Source organism: Mesoplodon bidens, assembly GCF_964165515.1.
Source record: "Mesoplodon bidens genome assembly, chromosome: 14".
NCBI lineage: Eukaryota > Metazoa > Chordata > Mammalia > Artiodactyla > Ziphiidae > Mesoplodon > Mesoplodon bidens.
Genome location: NC_138170.1, coordinates 14,652,133 through 14,671,610, shown reverse-complemented (window position 1 = coordinate 14,671,610; position 19,478 = coordinate 14,652,133). Strand labels below are relative to the sequence as shown.

Sequence of the window (19,478 nt, the reverse complement as noted above, 5' to 3'; positions counted from 1 at the left end):
GGAATTCCAGTGTAAGAGATAAGTGAATCAAATATATATGAAAGCACCAAGCCTGTCACTTGGTAGGGAATAGATGCCTGATGTATGATAATTTAATATGAGTTGAATCTGGCCTAGATTTTCCAGAGCCAAATAGCTAGCCTTACCCAACCAGCAGAGAAACCCATTTTCTCTGCCTGCAACCTTCATTCACATAGTTTGCTTGTGTGACTGGCTCACCCCTAGTCATATGGCTTATCACAATCTTTGGAGAGATGGCTAGTTCCACACAAACACAATTAGCATAATTAGGCCAGTGGCGCAGTGGTTAAGAATCCGCCTGCCAATAAAGGGGACACGCGTTTGATCCCAGGTCCAGCAAGATCCCACATGCCGCAGAGCAACTAAGCTCGTGCACCATAACTACTGAGCCTGCACTCTAGAGCCCGCGAGCCACAACTACTGAAGCCCACGCGCCTAGAGCCCGTGCTCCACAACAAGAGAAGCCACCGCAGTGAGAAGCCCACGCACCGCAACAAAGAGTAGCCCCCGCTCGCCGCAACTAGAGAAAGCCCGCGCGCAGCAACAAAGACCCAATGCAGCCATAAATAAATAAATACATAAATAAATGAACGAATGAATGAATCAGCCACTTAGAGAGCAATGGGTTAAAATCGAGAAGGAAAAAAATCAAGCTCAGACCAATGTGACTCTCATGAAAGATACAAATCAAACAGATCTCAGGCAAACAATATCAGATACAATTCTTGGCTTCCTCTTTACCTTCTGGGGCTCAGCTACCAGATTTGACTCCCCGTAAGTGGTGATATCTAATCCCTGGACTTCAGGCGCGTCATCGTTGTCTTGTGTTGTCGTAGGTGGATGGCCAGAATGGTCAAAGGTCCCAACTGGTCCCACAAATAAGTCATCTTCATAATCGCTGTCAGCAGCCTGAGCAAGGAAATAGCTCTTCAAATTCGGCAGAGCTGTGTGAGGGGCTTAGAAATATCCTTGAAACAGATTCTGTACACAGCAAGAGCAGCGCACCTGAGAGTTCGTGGCATTGAGTCAAACCTAGACTGGACTTCTCGGTCCTCTAGTCATCTTCCTGTTGCACATATACCCTACTAGAGAGGCATCTGTGAACTAAGCCCTCTGGAGTGAGAGCCGAAAGGAATTCAGTCATCACAACAGCCAGTGTCCCTCTGCTCCTAATGGATTGAGGGTTTCCTTTTACAGAAAGCACTCCTGAAACACCAGAGACGTGACCTGTCGGCTGGCCACAAGCAGGGGTCCTGCTGGGAGCCAGTGAGAAAGTCATCCTTGGACTGAGCCCAGCAGGAACAGGCCAGGTCTCTGGGGTGGGGCCCAGGAACTGGATAACAGGCTCTCTGGGTGACTCCTAGGCCTACTGAGCTTGAGGAGCACTGGGCGAGAGGCCAGTCTGGATTTTTACTAAAATGTAACAACCTAATTCTCTTCCAAGCAAGAAAATAAGGTGAATAAGCTATTCTTCCAACTCTTTCCCTTCTCCTCACTTGCAGGGACACAGATGGAGCCTAATATTCCCCCCGTTTCTGTTATATTTCCATCTGCTATCTCATTCATAGAGTCATAGAAGGGATTTTGAGATTATTTAGTCTAACTAAGATCTAAAGATGGGGAGTAGTTTGTACAAGTTCACAATGTGAGAACCAAAATCAGAGCTACAAACCTGGTCCCCTGAGATCCACCCCCTACACTTTCTGTTTCCCCATTAGGACACCGTCTTCACATGTCTATGTGCTATGTCTCCCCAGCCAAAAAATATTAGCTCGTTAAGAGTAAGAACAGTGTTTCTTTTCCTTTGAAATCCCAAAAGAGCCAAGATAAGTGCTTTGTACAGGCTCAAGACTCCATCCGCATGTTGACGGTTTACTGGAGTATGTCCCCTTTTTTCCTGTGTACAGAGCTTAGAGTAAGGCAGGCCAAGGTTCTGGCTGTTGCCTCAGCTCTGCTCAGTTCTCTGATGCCTGGGGCAGGGCAAGCATCCACAAACCCCCACCTGATTCAGAATTTCCTATAGTCATCTGCCATACAGGAAAGGACAAGAAGGGAAGCAGGAGGGAAACACCCTGCTGCTTAGAAGACAGGACAGAGCTCTTGCCCCCATTTACCTGTAATCCAGGGCAAAAGTTGGAGGTGTCATTAGGGTTGTTGTAATCATAGTCTTCAATTTCTTCACAGTGCTCGGTCCCTGCCCTCTGGCCTTGGGCCATCTTAAGTAACTAGAATGAAGGAAAAAACAACTGCAGAAAGCAATTTCTAGAAAAGCAGCTAGTAAACTAGGTTAGGGAGATAACCTTAGTTCCTATGATCATGTCCCAGAACATTAGGGTTATAAGGGCCCTGAGAGGTCATCTAATCCAGCCAACTTCCAACTAACCACACAACTCCACTCTAGAGCAAGCCCAGTGCAGCAGGGCTCCGAGCCACCTTCCATCCCAAATACACCAGAGCAGCAGGTTTGCAATTAGGTCTGCACACAACTTTATTTGAAAAAGTGTTCCTTCACTAAAAACAAAGGCACCTACAACTATCTGAAAAGAAGTCCACTTGTTGCTGCTTGAAGAATTCTGACAGAAAACTCAATCACTACTTTAATTCGCAGGCAGCTGGTCCCATTCCTGGGCCACCACTGTTCCCCACACAGCTACAGGGACAAACCCGAGCTCCGCTCCCTGCCACCACATCTGCGGCTCTTGTTCCGCCTTTGAGGGCCTCACAGAACAAGTCTGCCTCCTCTTTTGGAAGTGCCTGTCGACCAGAGCCCTTCAGATTTGCAGGCCCTTAGGCCACTGATCCTCATCCGGGGTGTGTGTCTTTGGGGTGAAGGAAATGGAATTAAACGTGTGTACAGTTTACAGAAGCACACTGAATATTTTAATATAAATATATACTCCAAAAGTAGCCCCCCCAAGCCCCTCAGTGGTTTTGTATTACAAATCCCAAAATAAACAATAGATATTTATTAAGAAATGCCCACTTTCTTCCACTTTCCTTCATATGACACAATTTCTAGATCCCTCTCCATTTAGAATTATACTGTCCTCTGGACACACTCTAAATTGTCCATAGTCTACAAGAAATATTTCAGGAAGGGTATGTGACCCCCTCATGTACTGGCTAGTTGCTATTAGAATCACCCTTTAAGATATTAAGCTGGATGGGTGGTTGACCTGTATAGTCTCTAGCCAGACTGAGTGTTTAATAGTCCAGTGTTTACTTTCCAGTGTTTAATAGCCTTTGTCCTAGTGTAGCTCTACTGGAAGGACGAGGTGAGGAATCTCGGAATCCTGCTGCCTGGCTGCCCTACTACACATGCAGGGAAATTTGTCCCTGTGGATAATCAGAAGCAGTTCTTTCCTCTATAAGAAACAATTATGGGAAAAAAACCACAGAAAACTCCTGGAGTGCAAGGATCAAATGACTTTGTTCTGCAGCCTTCATATCTGGATATGCAAATTACCACTCAGCCACATTCTTCAACGTTCATAGTAAGGGCCTGAGGAAGGAGACGGTGGCGTGTGGCCATGGAAGGCAGCTGGAGTTGGGCCGGGCTTGGAGGAAGCGTCCTCCCTCTCCCTTCGGCTCCTCAGCAGCCTGGCTCCGCTCCTCCACCCCAGGGCTCTGTTTTCTGATTAAGCAGCTGCTGGCATCGAACCGATACGGAGCCACGACCACAGTTACTACCTACTGCTGCAACCCTGTAACTTTCTGCATTTTTTTTCCTTTTTAAAATTGAGGTATAATCGACATGTAACAGTCAATTAGTTCTTTCTGCATTTTTAAGAGTAGTTTTGCTAAGTGAACAGTATTGATTATAAAGAAAATTATGAGTGTTGGATTATAAAAACAGAATGTGAGATATCAGTGAATTCAGGGAACTGTATACACATCATTAAGCCTTGTGGAGAAACAGGCAAAATAAGGAAGAGGAGACTGTAGACTGTTTGTATACTTGACACCACAAGATTAAAACAACCAGGAATGCAAATGAATAGAGGGTCCAGATAAAACAGAACTTAGCTTGACCCACTGCCTGGTTACCCTGGCAACGGGAACACCCTCTTCCTGCTTAGCATCACCAGAGAGGCCACAGGCAAATGAAGTGAATAGCAACTGGGGTGCACACTGGCTGGTCTAGAGAGCTCACCTGAGCAGTCACAGGAGAGCAGGCAGGCTGTTCAGTGCTAGGGACCCCCCGAGGACTGGCACCTACGTCGCCCTGCATGTCACAGTGGGCTCACATCTACACCTTGATCATGGGGAGGCAATGTGGGCTGGGGAAAGCACCTGGCTAGTAAATCCACAACTACCACGAGAAGGTGAAAGAATCAAGAAATAACTAACAGCTTGTGAAAGCCTTGACAAAAGGTTGTTTATCCCCCTTGCATTTCGGCAAGTAGGCCAGAGTGTCCAGCAGTCCAACCAGCTGAGGTATTTCCAAGTCTTGGGTGTGCATCTGTCCTGTGAGTTTTTCCCTCCGGCTCTGCCTTACCCATGCGATCTCCCAGTGACTCCCCTGGGCTAACATGAATTCCTCCTCACGCGTTCTCCTTCTCCTGAAGGGCACTGACAGTCACACTACCCGCCACTTGATACCTCTGATGCTAAGAACAGGTTCAACAACAACATGACCTCAAGGAACCTAAGAACAGCCTTACCCTGGTGCCTGGTTTGAGATGCAGCTGGACAAGATTTTCAGTCTCATAGTGGAAATCTGTAGGAAGAGTTGTAGCTCTCCAACTCTGGTTCTCCAAAGTGGACTTGGCCAGAATAGTAGCAGCCTATTAATTAAAAAAAAAAAAAAAGGTAGTTTTTAGGCATCTTTAATAAAAAGCGTATATATACTTTTTTTTTTTTTTTTTAGAAGGAGCTTGGGAAGGGTGTGAGCAGCACTAATCTTCCTACTTCTGTGTAAAGCAGTGATTCTGTTAGACCTTATTCATATTGATTCTCTCTACCACTGAGTTTGGGACTATTTCTTAATTCCTCCAGGGATTGAGGGAGAATGAAGCCATCCATTTACTCTAAGAGTTAAATTTATAATGAATTTTTAAAAACCACATCTAGGGCTTCCCTGGTGGCGCAGTGGTTGAGAGTCCGCCTGCCGAAGCAGGGAACACGGGTTCGTGCCCCGGTCCGGGAGGATCCCACGTGCCGCGGAGCGGCTGGGCCCGTAAGTCATGGCCGATGGGCCTGCACGTCCGGAGCCTGTGCTCCACAACAGGAGAGGCCACAGCAGTGAGAGGCCCGCATACCGCAGAAAAAAAAAAAAAAAAAAAAAAACACATCTAAAAGGGAAAGAGGAGTGCAAAGAGTAATTTAAGAAAGCACAAATGATAATAAATCCACCACAAACCTTTGTTTTTCGAAAATATACATCAAAGTCAATATCATCGTCAAAGTCGATTTCAAAATCCTTCTTTGTGCTCTTCTTTCTGTTCTCTGACTGCGAGGTAGTATCTTCTGCAGAAATGAACACAGATGTCAACGCTGCTCACTTCTGTGGCCCAGTTACTCATCTTGCAAGATCACTTGACAGCCTTACCAACCACAAGGCAGCATTTGTGTCTGAGCATCGTAACAGCACTAGGAAAGGCAAATCATACACCTAATATTTATCGCTATAATTTGCGTTTTTGACAAGAAAACTACTCAAAAGATATGCTAATTAATCACCTCTTTTCAAAGAGAATGCAAACCTTTAACCCTGGCACAGCACTTCAGAGGGCTGCGGAGTGCTGCCGGTGCAGTACGCGCGTGGCCCTCTGGAGCCTGGGGGCGCGTTCCCACCTCTAGCCACTGTCTGAAGTCACACGGGTGCTGGGGGAGGACAAAGTCACCAGCCAGCTCTCCTGACTCTGGGCACTCCCTCTTCCCACTCACAGGCTTCGGTCTTAACTGATCCCTCATCCCAGGCCAGGCCAACTGACTGTCCGACCAGGAGGCTGCTTATCTGTGTATTTCTACAGCTTGTCAGGAGGTACAAGACAGTGACTGGCATTTCCCTTCCTAGGCTGAACTGCTGACTGGCTGGCCATCTGCACTATCTCTTCTTAGAGTTCCGTCTAGAAGTACATACGTTTGTGCCGGAGTCTAAAGCGCCAGTGATCCGGGCCAGCCCACATCGACATGGTTCGGGGGCTAAAGTAGGAATACTCTCCAGGTTTCATGGATAGAAGGGGACACAAGCTCCAAATGTCTCCATCCCCGAGGGGAGTCATTTCTTCTCTGCAACACATGTGAAATCATGTTTTAACATGTACAGTCTTGCACATGTTGATATATACAAGACAACTGTGTATTTACACGTAAAGCAGCATATGACGCAGCTGCAGACTCTACCTACCTTTCCACAAATGGGCAACATTTCTAAGAGTAAGTCCAGCATAAATACTTCATCATTAATAAGCCATTCGTTTTTACTTAATCAGTGCTTTTGCTTCTCTTCATTTTATAATACGATCATATCTATGTAAGTACTTTAGATGTTTCAAAGTGCTTCATAAAATGAAGTTTACCCATTTGAGAGACAAGAAAACAGAAAGAAATTGAGTTTTTATATAAGACTGCACAGCTAGTAAAAGCCAGAACTGGGAGCTGGACACCATCCCCTGAATCCCAGCCTCAGGGTCTTTCCACACGCAAGGCTTCCTGCCACATGACATGGTAACCGCGTTCCTTCTTCACCATGCTTCCATAAATGAGGGCTCCACTAACGCTGCTGTAGTTCCTACTGGAAGTGAAAAACATGTTATTCTAATTTATGTTCCCCACATGATTGGGGGCCCCCCTTATAATCTATCTGTTAAACCATCTAGCTTTATTCTTTGCTGCGTGTGAAGTGCCTAACTGGCCTGTCCAGCATGGCAATTTGGGGTTGGTTTTTCACCCCCTCTGCAAGGTACTAGAATGTGTGAGGTAGCTTTCACCTAAAGGCCCCTGCCAGGTCAGAAAGCCTATTAGTGCTGCTGTAATGCCCTCTAAAGGTAATGGCAGTGAGGAAACCTCACACAGCGAGGACCTTTTCACCTGTATCGAGCCATATATAAAAATCTCCTTTACATCAAGCCTATGTAATAAGCTAAAAAAGCTTTAAAAGAAGGAATTTGCCTTTATCTACAGAATCTTTTTTAAAAAACCAGTAAACTGTATTTGTATATTTACTGTGTGATGAAAACTTAATTTTTAAAATTAAACTATACTAGGGACTTCCCTGGTGGCGCAGTGGTTAAGACTCCTCGCTCCCAATGCAGGGGGCCCGGGTTTGATCCCTGGTCAGGGAACGAGATCCCGCATGCCCGAATTAAGAGCCCGCGTGCCGCAACTACGACTCAGAGCAGCCAAATTATTAATTTAAAAATTAAATTAAAATATACTTAAAAATCCCCACTTCTAGTCTGTAACTACCTAGCCTGTGTTGTTAAGTAATAACTGTACTGCACTGTACTGCATTTTCCCCAGAGGGAGAAAGAAGACAGCTTCAGGAGCATCCCCACTCAATTCTCAGATACTCTCCTGTTAAAGCGCTGGCGATTGGGAGGGCAATTTATTGGGAACTTACAGGCAAAGCTCTAAAGAGCTTGGCTCCCATCTTCTGAGAGTCTGTGGGCCAGAACCAGACTGAGGCCCTTGGGGCTTGAACTCTAGCCTTTTAATAATTCTTTCAATACACAATGCTATGTGGCAGGCACCCTGCTGGTCCCAACTCCCCCACTCACCAGCTAACTTAATCCACAGCCCACCCCTCCACCAGGCTTCTCTCTGCCCTCTGGAGGGAGTCTTTGTTTCTTCTACCCACCCCCACAACCACAAGTCCCCTCCTTCAACGTAACACCAGCTCAGTCATGCTGCACTACTACCCGCAGTTTAAAGGTCTCCCCAGTTAAGCGCTCTGGGGTGGACCCTTCCATCCACAGCTCATTACATGCAGCCAGGATTGGCCAAGGGTGCTGGGCAACTCCCAGCTCCACCCCATTTCCTACCCTCTCTGAGCCTGTTTCCTCACCTGTAAAATGGGGATAACAGGACCTAATTATAGGGTTGTTGTAAGGATTAAGTGATTGTACTTTATATATTATATAAATTATGTGAACTAACTCAGGTCAGGCACCTGGCAGAGTGTCTGGCACGAAGTCAGGATAATAAGGAGCTCAGTAAACAGCAGGCACTACTATTATCATCTAGTCCCAACCGTTCACGTTATGGGTGAGAAAACAAAGGCCCCAAAGATGATGCCACTTGTCCCACATCTCACAGCCATCCATGGCAGGGTCAGGCTTCACTCAGTGCAAACACCTGCTGAGCTCCCGGGAAGCTCCCTATCCTTATGCCACGGTAAGGATTTCAAGATGGACAAAACCCTAGACTAGAACCTAAGTCCCCTGCCCCTAATGTGCTCGCTCAGTAGGATGGGGTCTAAGATTTTGTTCTGTCTGGAACTGGGGAGAGAAATGGAGACATTTGTTCAAAATTTGTTCAAAATAACCATCTATGGTTATACGGTTATAACAAAATAACAAAATGGAAGTGACTAAAGTCCTTCACTACACCAGTTCCTCAGATGTCACCTCATTGTTTAGCAAAAGTGATAGCTCTTCTCTGACATTTGAAAATGGTATTAAAAGAGCTCACCCCTCCAACCTGCCTACCATTTCCCACTTCTTAGAAGATAGGATGGGAAAAGGGACAAAATCACAGGTCTGGTAATAGTAAAAATCAGGAGAGGAGGGTTCTAAAAGGGCCTAGGGGGGTAATTTTTCCTTGAGGTCCAAACTTTCAGCCCCTTGACTTCTACTCAGATCTGGAGAGGCATTATCAATCTAATCATTCCCCCCATGGGCAGACAGAGTGAGCTCAAGAAAGCAATCTCATCCTGGAGACACTCAAGCAACGCTCTTGAAGGGATCTTTGTCTCGGTGGGAAATTACACTGGACAACTTCTAAAGTTTCGCACACACTGAACCAGCTTGCCTGTCCCCACTCCCAGGTTTGCCAAGCTGCTGCTACAGGCACAGGGTTATCAGAGGGTCTGTTTGTTCTAGTCTCGTGGAATCTGCTACACCCAGGCCCATTCAAGACCTTTAGAGGCCCTCGGCACTGCAGGATTGTGGGATCCTGCTTCCAGATCATATTCAAAATTAAAATAATACTAATCTATTAAGTACATATAATAAAGGCCAACAAAGTTCAGATTGTCTTAGGACGCTTATTAGACTAATCAAAAATCTAAATTACTAGAGAACAATTCTACCATCTCCCACACCCCATATGCTCATTTTTACCTGCTTTTTTAGTTTTCCTTGCTTTGCTCATCCCCGGTCTACCTATCTAATGACCAACACTGCCCAGACCCATCTTTGCCCTTTAGGCAGGGGCCACTTTTTTCTGGTAATCAACACATAAGCCTGTTTTCTGTCTATAACTGATATGGAGTGATTCAGCCAAAAGCCAGACCATGTGCAGGGTGTCAAAAGGGAGCACCCTCCATGCTACCAAAATGGAGGTGGTGAGGACAGCCACCAGTGGAGTAGCTACTATAACTCAGCACTTTATGTATTTTAGTTCTATGCTTATGGACTCCTGCAGTGTCAGGTTTATGACCAATAAGTGGCTGAGCTGACATTCAAAGGCAGATTGATTCCACGGTGAGTCAGAATGGCTCAGCCTGTGTGACAATACAGCACAGAAGCCCAGCCAATCACAGAGACAAAATTAGCCTGTCCCAGCAGGGAATCTGGGAAAACTCCTACGGGAACATGTCCCGTGGCCCTACGCGCCTTACTGGCAGCTCTGAACGTGGCAGGGCTCCTTCCAGCTCCCGAACTTGGTGTGGTCCCCAGCTGCCGTGTGGTCCCCAGCTGCGGCGTAGTCTGGTTCATCATTGGCACCAAAGTCGTCCTCCAAGGCCCCAACAGGGAAGTCCCCGCAGTCGCTCTCCTCCACCTCGGCATTGATGTCAAACACCTGATCGTTCTTCTTAAACTTGTCCATCAGGGCCGACACCGACTGGAAGGGACAAAGAGAGCCCCCAGTTCTCTGCATTCCCATCACCACCCCTGCCACTGCTGGAGGACCGCTGCCCCCTCCCCGGAGCCAGTGTTCTCACGACAGCAAAGCGCTGAGGAAGTTTATATTGTGCGGCACAGGATGAAGCTGTATTGTCATTAGGCACATTTTGTAAAACATGGAACAGGAATCTGCATCCTTTAACTACATGTTTAGAGAAGACAGTTTTCCATGGAAACCATTTATTTTGGAGCTTGTAGTAAGTAGGCTAAAGGGGGCCAGGCTAAAAATACACAGAGGAAAGCTTTACACATGATAATTTCTCAGGAAACTCTGTGCCAAGGGACTCAACCCTGAAGAGGAGGAAATTCCTCAAGCTTGACAGCAGCCTAAGAGACCAGAGGCCACTGGGACAACCATGTCTGAGAGTAAATCTGATAAAAATCGTGCACCCAGGAACGGAAGGACTGCCTTACCCTGGGGAAGCAGACACGAAGTTGGTCCCGGTACTCTAATCCCAGCTGGCTAGTGGGCCTGCTGCAGCACACAACACCACTCCCACCCCTGCCCCAGGGCTTAGTCCCTACGGAGGAGCCAAAGGAAATATTTTCTGTACTGCTGGCTAAATAAAAACGATGCCACAGTTTTGGTTCCCATTGGGCAGAACTAATCTTAGGCCATCTCACTGAAACCACGAGCTGTTGGAGAAATGCCCAGAGCCCTCAGAAGTCCAGAAATTGACCACACCTCATTATGTGTTTCACTGTCCCATTTAGTGAACTGGAACCCCGCCAGGGAAGGGCAGATCTGACGATCTTCCACACACTGCTGCAGGGGCGCTGGGAGGACAGGAAAATCACAAAGAGGGTTCAGAGCAGGATGGAGACACGCCTCACCCCCTCAAGATGACCAGAGCAGCACCATGGAGGGAGGGGCACGGCCACCTCCTGTTTCTCGGGAAGAGGCTGGCCGGCAGCCGATCTGTTCGCAGACTACTCTCCTGGGAGAGGGCGTGCACTCAGGCACATGCCCACACTAGAGGCAGGCTCCACACTGGCATCCCAGGAATTAGGAAAACACTAGAGCAGAAACCCGAAGCACAGACTTTGACTCTGAAATAGACTCTGTGCCCTATGCTAGAGTTGGGAAATCAAAAACCCATCCTTAAAACATAGTAAGTGCACAGCCAATTGTGCAATGCCACTTATTCTAGTCCCAAATTAAACTAGGTACAGATTACCTACCTCAGTTGAGTGCATACACCTGGACAACTATTAGTACAAAATAGTTATACTCAGCAAATTTTAGACAAGAATAAACAGGAGGAGAATGGGCCCCATAACATCTGCATAGCCCTGCAGAGGGGAGGAACAATTTCATGTAACACACGAAAATCATTCCACAGGAGAACAGCGCCTGGCCCTCCCATCACCCTGGGCCTGTCCTCAGAGGATCTCCCAGAGGGGGGCGTGGGAGGCGGGTAAATCACTGCCAAGCCAGTATGAGGGACTGACAACAGGACAGATCTGTTCTCAGACCACCACGGAGGATTCTGAAAACAGCTCACAAGGCCCTCTTCTCCTCAGGATCCCCTGGGTCAGTAACAGGCCTCTGGCTCAACAAGTCTCTTAAAGCCCCTCTCCCAAGTCCAAAACTCTGACACTCCAGGGTGACTGTGAGAACTGACTGCTAGCAGGGCACCTGAAGGACGTGGCACATACAGACCACGAGCACTGGCTACTACTGTTGAAGACTCCATGCTGCACACAGGCCGAAAACTTAGTTTCTCCCCCAAAAATGCCCACTTTGTCATTCCAGAGGAACCTTCTGGGCAGATAAGCAACAGAAGAGCATGATGGGCTTACTACACCCGTGGTTATATAGAAGCTTCTCTGATGACTGAACTGCTCTGCTAAAAGGCATCACGTGGACCTACCTTTTAAATCGGTCATTTCCACCCAACCTAAATCCGGCAAGTCAAGAGGTTCTCCAGTGGAGAGAGTCTGGACATCGGAGGGGAAGAGCAGCTCACTTCTATAGTCGTGGCAGTGGAGGGCGGAGAGAAACACCCCTGCTGTACTGCACTCGTCAAACGAGGCTGCCGTCTTCTGGAACATGGGATCAATCTGAGCACAAAAACAGAGGAAACCCAGAATTATGGGATGTAGGCCAAGGAAAGAGAAAATCTCATTCACTGGACCCTGCTCATTCGCAGCTGCATATACTGGATTGAAATGTCTCTGCACATGCCTTTCTAACTGATCAGGTAAAATCCCATCCCAGTTCAAAAGGAGGGCTGTACGTGGTCAGATGGATAAATGTACACAGTAAATGGTGACAAGCTTATACTGTGTCAATCTGTTTGGGCAGAAGACTTAAATAGACATTTCTCCAAAGAAGACATATAGATGGCCAACAAGCACATGAAAAGATGCTCAACATCTAATTATTAGAGAAATGCAAATCAAAACTACAGTGAAGTATCACCTCACACCAGTTAGAATGGGCATCATCAGAAAATCTACAAACAACAAATGCTGGAGAGGGTGTGGAGAAAAGGGAACCCTCTTGCACTGTTGGTGGGAATGTAAATTGATACAGCCACTATGGAGAACAGAATGGAGGTTCCTTAAAAAACTAAAAATAGAACTACCGCTTGACCCAGCAACCCGGAGAAAACCATAATTCAAAAAGATACATACACCCCAATGTTCATTGCAGCACTAGTTACAATAGCCAGGACATGGAAGCAACCTAAATGTCCATCAACAGAAGAATGGATAAAGAAAATGTGGTACATATATACAATGGAATATTACTGAGCCATAAAAAGGAAGGAAACTGTGCAATCTGCAGAGACGTGGATCGACCTACAGATTGTCATACAGAATGAAGTCAGAAAGAGAAAAATATTGTATACTAGCACTTATATGTGGAATCTAGAAAAATGATATAGATGAACTTATTTGCAAAGCAGAAATAGAGACACAAATGTAGAGAACAGAAGTCTGGATACTGGGGGGAAGTGGGTGTGGGATGAATTAGGAGATTGGGATTGACATATATACACTATTGATACTATGTATAAAATAGATAACTAGGGCTTCCCTGGTGGCGCAGTGGTTGAGAGTCCACCTGCCCATGCAGGGGACACGGGTTTGTGCCCCGGTCTGGGAAGATCCCACATGCTGTGGAGCAGCTAGGCCCGTGAGCCACGGCCACTGAGCCTGCGCATCCAGAGCCTGTGCTCCGCAACGGGAGAGGCCACAATAGTGAGAGGCCCACGTACCGCAAAAAAAAAAAAAAAAAACTAATGAGAACATACTATACAGCACAGGGAACTCTACTCAATGCTCTGTGGTGACCTAAATGGGGAGGAAATCCATAAAAGAGGGGATATATGTATACATATAGCTGATTCACTTTGCTGTACAGCAGAAACTAACACAACATTGTAAAGCAACTATACTCCAATAAAAATTAATTTTAAAAAAATCTGGTTATTTACAATATACCTGGACAGTATCCTTCTGCTGGTCTCTTTCCACAGTCACAGTTTTTAAACGTCTATCTCTAGTAGAATGCTACCACAACAAATTCCGCTGACTTAAAAAGCCTGTGTGATGGATCTGTTCACAGAATCCCATCACTCCTCTGAACAGAAATATTTTCAAAGATTTGGAAGAACACAAGTAAGAGATCCGGGCAAAGGACAGGCAGAGTCAGCAGGGTTAGATGTCCAGGTTAAACATGGGAGAGGTTGTCAGAAGACCCCCAAGGCTGGGGTCAAGGAGCAGGAGTGGCATAACCATGTGTCACCAAGCCCCAAAGGAGAACAGGGCAAGGCACATGCATGTGTGGCAAGAGGGCAGAAGCCACCTGGGACTCTACAGGAGGCCCGGTGACAGGGAAAATGGTCAGGTACCAGGTTCATAGGCCTTCCTCATGTCTCAGGATGTGGCTACTATGGAGAGAGGGTCCCTTAATTCTGAGGACAGGTGTTGCTCTCTGGCTCTTCTCCGGCCCCCTTAACCCTGAGCCCAACCTCACCAGAACTGAGAGTCTTCTCTCGCCTCCCGATAAGCTAGTCCCAGAGCAGCACATACGGCACCTCCACGTTCTCCCTGTCTCCTTACCCCTCACCCGGCCAGTTACATGGCCTGGTGGGTTTTCCTCCCAGCGTGTCTCTACCACCTACCACTTCTTCCCATCCCCAAAGCCACCAATATAACCCTCGCCTGAGTTAACCCGTCTCTGGTCTCTCCTACTTCTTTCCCTAAAAATACCAGTGGTGCTATTCCCATTCCCTTCCTCAAATGCTCACCAGAGCAATGGTTTCCCACCTGGACCCCAACACCCCTAGAGGTCTCATGTAGTTAATGAAACTCAGCCTTTCAAAGAGTCAACACGGAAACTGTACACTGACCCACATTAAAGCTGAAACGCTAAGATAACTTTCCTCACTTTTGCCTAGAACTAGATCATGTCAGTGTGAGAACAATGGTTCTTCCATGTAAATTAGATTTGACTTACATCTTTGAGTGATTTGTGGGAAAATGAATTATTGCCGACTGTACAGTCTGGATAAATGAACTTTTTGAAACAAGGATCTCAGCAAGGAAGAGAAACAGTAAGAGAAGGCCTTGGTAGACAGCAGACTACATGACAAAGTCTAGGGTTGTTTCAGCCGTATGAGAAAATCCACAGCTCTAGCCCAACTTGCACACTGTCCAGCTTCCTAAGGAACCAGAACTTTTCCTGCTTCGTGACCTTTGCTTACACCTCTGCCTAGAATCACCTTCTTGTCACCACCTGACAAACACCTACCCTCCCTTCACAGCCCAGTTCAAGTCTCACCTCTTCCGGAAACTCTGACCTCCACCCACTCTGGTCTCCTGAGTATGTGCCTTGACTTTCCTTACACTGTGTCTATTTGTACCCTTCTGGTCTGAAGGACTGGAGCATAATCAGGCTGGAATCCCTGTGACAGCAAGAATTCTGCACACAGCAGAGAGCTGTGTCCAAAACAGATCAGCTCATATACAAACAAGCGTTCTCAGCTGGTCCAGACACACCCACAGAACACCTGCGGTCTAATCTCCCGCCATTACCAAGAGAATGCAGGTTCAATGAATAGCTGAAACTTCAGATTTTAAGTTTGTGCCCACCCCCCCCCCTTCTTTTTTAGCTTCCAAACTTTCAGTTATTCTACGTTTACCACAGATTACAGAGCAAACAAAGCTTCCCAGGATCGGGGTTCTCGGTGCTTCTTTAAGATTCTGTTGTCTTCACTTGCATAAACAGACCAAAGCCCGACAGCCGCAGGCCTGAAGGGAGCAGCACTGCTGCTCTTTCGTCCTCTCTTTAGAACAATGGGAGAGGCCAGTGCAAGCCTCCTCAGGCTCCCTAGAATTGGGTCTACCTGGGAAGACACAAGATGGTAGGAAAAGACAATTTCCAACCATGCTGCTGAATTGAACATTTCAGTGTAGAACCAAAAGCACAAGCGAGAATGATGGTGAAGTAAATATTCAGATTACCTGGGAAGGTGAAAAAACAAGGAGAATTGGGGAAGGGAAGGTTAGGTGGGAGAGGATTTTATGGCTCGCCTTCAGATGTGTACAACATATTACCATGGATAAAGCACTCTGACAAATACTGACCCACTAACACAAAACTCAGGGATATCTGTTTTTAGTTTGACAAAGTGAGATTCGGAGACTTTTCCCAGGCCACACAACTAAGACAGTAAAATCAGGACCTGAACTTTACATGGTCTGCCTCCAATGCTGACCCACAGATAGAAAAAAAGAATACAACTCCCCCCCTAAAAAGCCTGGCCCCCTCACCTCTACCCCGGCTCTTGGGCCTCGGCCTCGAGGCCCTGCCCCAGCCATCCCCATCGGCACACAGTCCTCACCCCAGCACGGGCTGGAGAACCGTCCTGCCCGGACCCCATCAGCCAGAGTGAACGCAGCCAGGCCCCTCACTCCCAGCCACCACACGCTCAGCCTCACCACTACCATCTGCCTGAGACGATATCCTCTCAAGGGGGTGGAAACTGGTTCCTGGGGGAAGGTGAGAAATAGCTTAGAAATTATAATAATTTGTGCCTCTCCAACCTTGACCTTACCTGGCAAAATTGTATTCCTTTGGAATTAATTTCAAGGAAGAGGGATAGGAACAAAACATCTAAAAAGGCTCAGTGGTGTGTGTGTGTGGGGGGGTGTCATGACGAAAGCCTGGGAAGCACTGCTCTAAGGAAACACGGTATTGCCCGAGGACACCGTCTCCCCAGCACGGCTGCTTCCTCTCCCGCAGCTCACACCGCTGGCCTAGACGTCAGACAGGTGATTTCCTTGCTCCTCATCGCAGCTTCCAGACTATTCTCCTCCCCAGTTCCTACAACCCTCACCTTTGAATGTAACATCAGACTCTACCATCCTGTTGCAATCACCTTCTAGTCCCCAGGTCACAACCCTACCCCCTTCCTAGAAGATTTTAATATTAGCTCTGACTCACTCCTGTTCTCCAACTTTACCGCTGTCGTGGTTTCTGGTACTGTCACTATCCCTGTAGACCCACCCGATATTCTGGCCTCTCAGTCCTTGATATCCTCTCCTTCAGTGGTCTTGTGCTTCATCCTAAGAACCCCAGGACTCATGGGATCCTAGCATGACCCCCCGCCTCCTCTGCCTGTTGCTCCCTGGCCTGTTTTCTGAATTGAATCACTAACCAGGACTGCAACCTCTCTGTATGCTCAATTCCAAGTGCCCCTCTCTGACAACCACCTCTTGTCTTTCCAGACTACACCTTCTCGTCTCCAACGCCAAGAAGCCTTTGGTCCCATCAGGCCCTACAGTCTACTGGTCACATGGCTTTACACTGTCCTTCACACACCTCTTTTCCCAGCTAAAATTCCACAAGCAATGATCACAACCACCCCCTTGCACACACTCTCAGCTCCAGCACCCCTTTCAGCTGTGTCACATTCACTCAGCTAAACACAATCCTTTGTTAAATCTAACTTTCTGCCTACTCCATGCTTGCACCCACACAGCCAGTCATGGCTGGAGAAAGACACAAAGTCATGGGACTTCCCTGGTGGTCCAGTGGTTAAGAATCCACCTTCCAATACAGGGGACGCAGGTTCCATCCCTGGTCGGGGAACTAAGATCCCCCATGCTGCGGGGCAACTAAGCCTGCGTGCCACAATTACTGAGCCCATGTGTTTTGGAGCCTGTGCGCCACAACTAGAGAGAAGCCCACGCATCACAACGAAGAGCCTGCGCACCTCAACGAAAGACCCGCATGCTGCAACAAAGGTCCCATGTACCGCAACAAAAACCCAACAGAGCCAAAAAAAAAAAAAAAAAAAAAAAAGACACAAAGTCATGCTGACTGACCTCACTGTACATCCATCCTCCAGTGCCCTCAGGGAAACCCTAAGTGTTGTCTAGCCATCAAACTACATTTCCCTAGTCCCTCCACTCTCCCATCCTCCTAGATGACTCCCTACTACCTTATCCTCTCTTCAAACCTCCAACACTTTTCTCCTCTATACTCACTGTCAGTTGAAGATCTGGCTTATTTTACTGATGGGGTGGGGGTGGGGGGGTGGAAGGGGAAGCACAACCAGAAGAGAATATCCAGAATGCTCCCACGTGCACACACTCAAGCCCCACCTCTCATCAGCCACCGTGCTCCTCAGACAAGCCCCATCCAAGCCGTCCAATCCTTGCCCTTCTCACCCGCTCAAACACCACCCTAGCATTTCCCCTTCCTTTTCTGCGTCATCAATAATTCCTTCTCCACTAGACTGCTGCCATCAACAAGTAAACATGCTGTTAATTCTCCCATTAAAAAACAACAACAACAACAACAAAAAGGCATTTTTCATAGAACTAGAACAAATAATTATAAAATTTGTATGGAAACACAAAAGACCCCAAATAGCCAAAACAATCGTAAGAAAGAAGAACAGAGCTGGAGGATTCACACTCCCAGACTTCAGACTATACTACAAAGCTACAGTAATCTACACAGTATGGTACTGGCACAAAAAACAGACACATAGATCAGTGGAACAGGATAGAAAGCCCGGAAATAAACCCACACGCTTATGGTCAATTAATCTATGACAAAGGAGGCAAGAATAAACAATAGGGAAAAAAATGACCTCTTCAATAAGTGGTGGTGGGAAAACTGGACAGCTACATGCAAAAGAATGAAGTTAGAATGCTCTCTAACACCATACACAAAAATAAACACAAAATGGATTAAAGACCTAAATGTAAGACTGGAAACCATGAAACTCCTAGAAGAATACACAGCCAGAACACTCTTTGACATAAATTGTAGCAGTTATTTTTTTGGATCTGTCTCCTAAGGCAAAGGAAACAAAAGCAAAAATAAACAAATGAGACCTAATTAAACTCAAACGCTTTTGCACAGCAAAGGAAACCATCGACAAAATGAAAAGACAACCTACTTGACTGGGAGGAAATAATTGCAAATGATATGACCGATAAGGGGTTAATATCCAAAATATATAAACAGCCCATACAACTCAATATCAAAAAAAACAAACAACCCAATCAAAAAATGGGCAGAATGGGCTTCCCTGGTGGCGCAGTGGTTGAGAGTCTGCCTGCTGATGCAGGGGACACGGGTTCGTGCCCCGGTCCGGGAAGATCCCACATGCCGCAGAGCGGCTGGGCCCGTGAGCCATGGCCGCTGAGCCTGCACGTCCGGAGCCTGTGCTCCGCAACAGGAGAGGCCACAACAGTGAGAGGCCCGCGTACCGCAAAAAAAAATAAAAAACAAAAGACGATAAACAGGGACTTCCCTGGTGGCGCAGTGGTTAAGAATCTGCCTGCCAATGCAGGGGACACGGGTTCAAGCCCTGGTCTGGGAATATCCCACATGCTGTGGAGCAACTAAGTCTGTGCGCCACAACTACTGAAGCCTGCATACCTAGAGCTCATGCTCCGCAACAAGAGAAGCCACTACAATGAGAGGCCCGTGAACTGCAATGAAGAGTAGCCCCCACTCACTGCAACTAGAGAAAGCCTGTGCTCAGCAAGAAAGACCCAATGCAGCCAAAAATAAAATAAATAAATTTAAAAAAAAAGACCACAAATAACAAATGCTGATAAGGATGTGGAGAAAAGGAAACCCTTGTATATAGTTGGTGAGAATGTAAATTAGTGCAGCCACTATGGAGGGTTTCCAAAACACTAAAAACAAAACTACCATTTGATCCAGCAATTCCACTCCTGGGTATATATCTGAAGAAAATGAAAACACTGATTTGAAAAGATACATGCATCCCAATGTTCAGAGAGGCATTATTTACAAGAGCTGAGATATGGAAGCAACTTAAGTATCCATCAACAGATGAATGGATAAAGAAGATGCTGTGTATATGTGTGTGTGTACATACA

The 19,478-nt window shown here is 46.8% G+C and overlaps 1 protein-coding gene across 3 annotated transcripts in view; it reads right to left on the bottom strand.

The window, feature by feature from the left end:
• NCAPH (non-SMC condensin I complex subunit H) overlaps positions 1-19,478 on the bottom strand; it is a 39,415-nt gene that overhangs the window by 5,328 nt on the left and 14,609 nt on the right. For all 3 annotated transcript variants that reach the window (XM_081254234.1, XM_081254233.1, XM_081254235.1), the window contains exons 7-14: positions 11,969-12,158; positions 10,780-10,871; positions 9,809-10,032; positions 6,107-6,255; positions 5,384-5,490; positions 4,686-4,808; positions 2,136-2,246; positions 763-930 (exon numbers count right to left, since the gene is read on the bottom strand). In XM_081254234.1, coding sequence (XP_081110360.1) covers positions 763-930; positions 2,136-2,246; positions 4,686-4,808; positions 5,384-5,490; positions 6,107-6,255; positions 9,809-10,032; positions 10,780-10,871; positions 11,969-12,158 — 1,164 coding nt within the window. The remainder of the gene's footprint in view (positions 1-762; positions 931-2,135; positions 2,247-4,685; positions 4,809-5,383; positions 5,491-6,106; positions 6,256-9,808; positions 10,033-10,779; positions 10,872-11,968; positions 12,159-19,478) is intronic.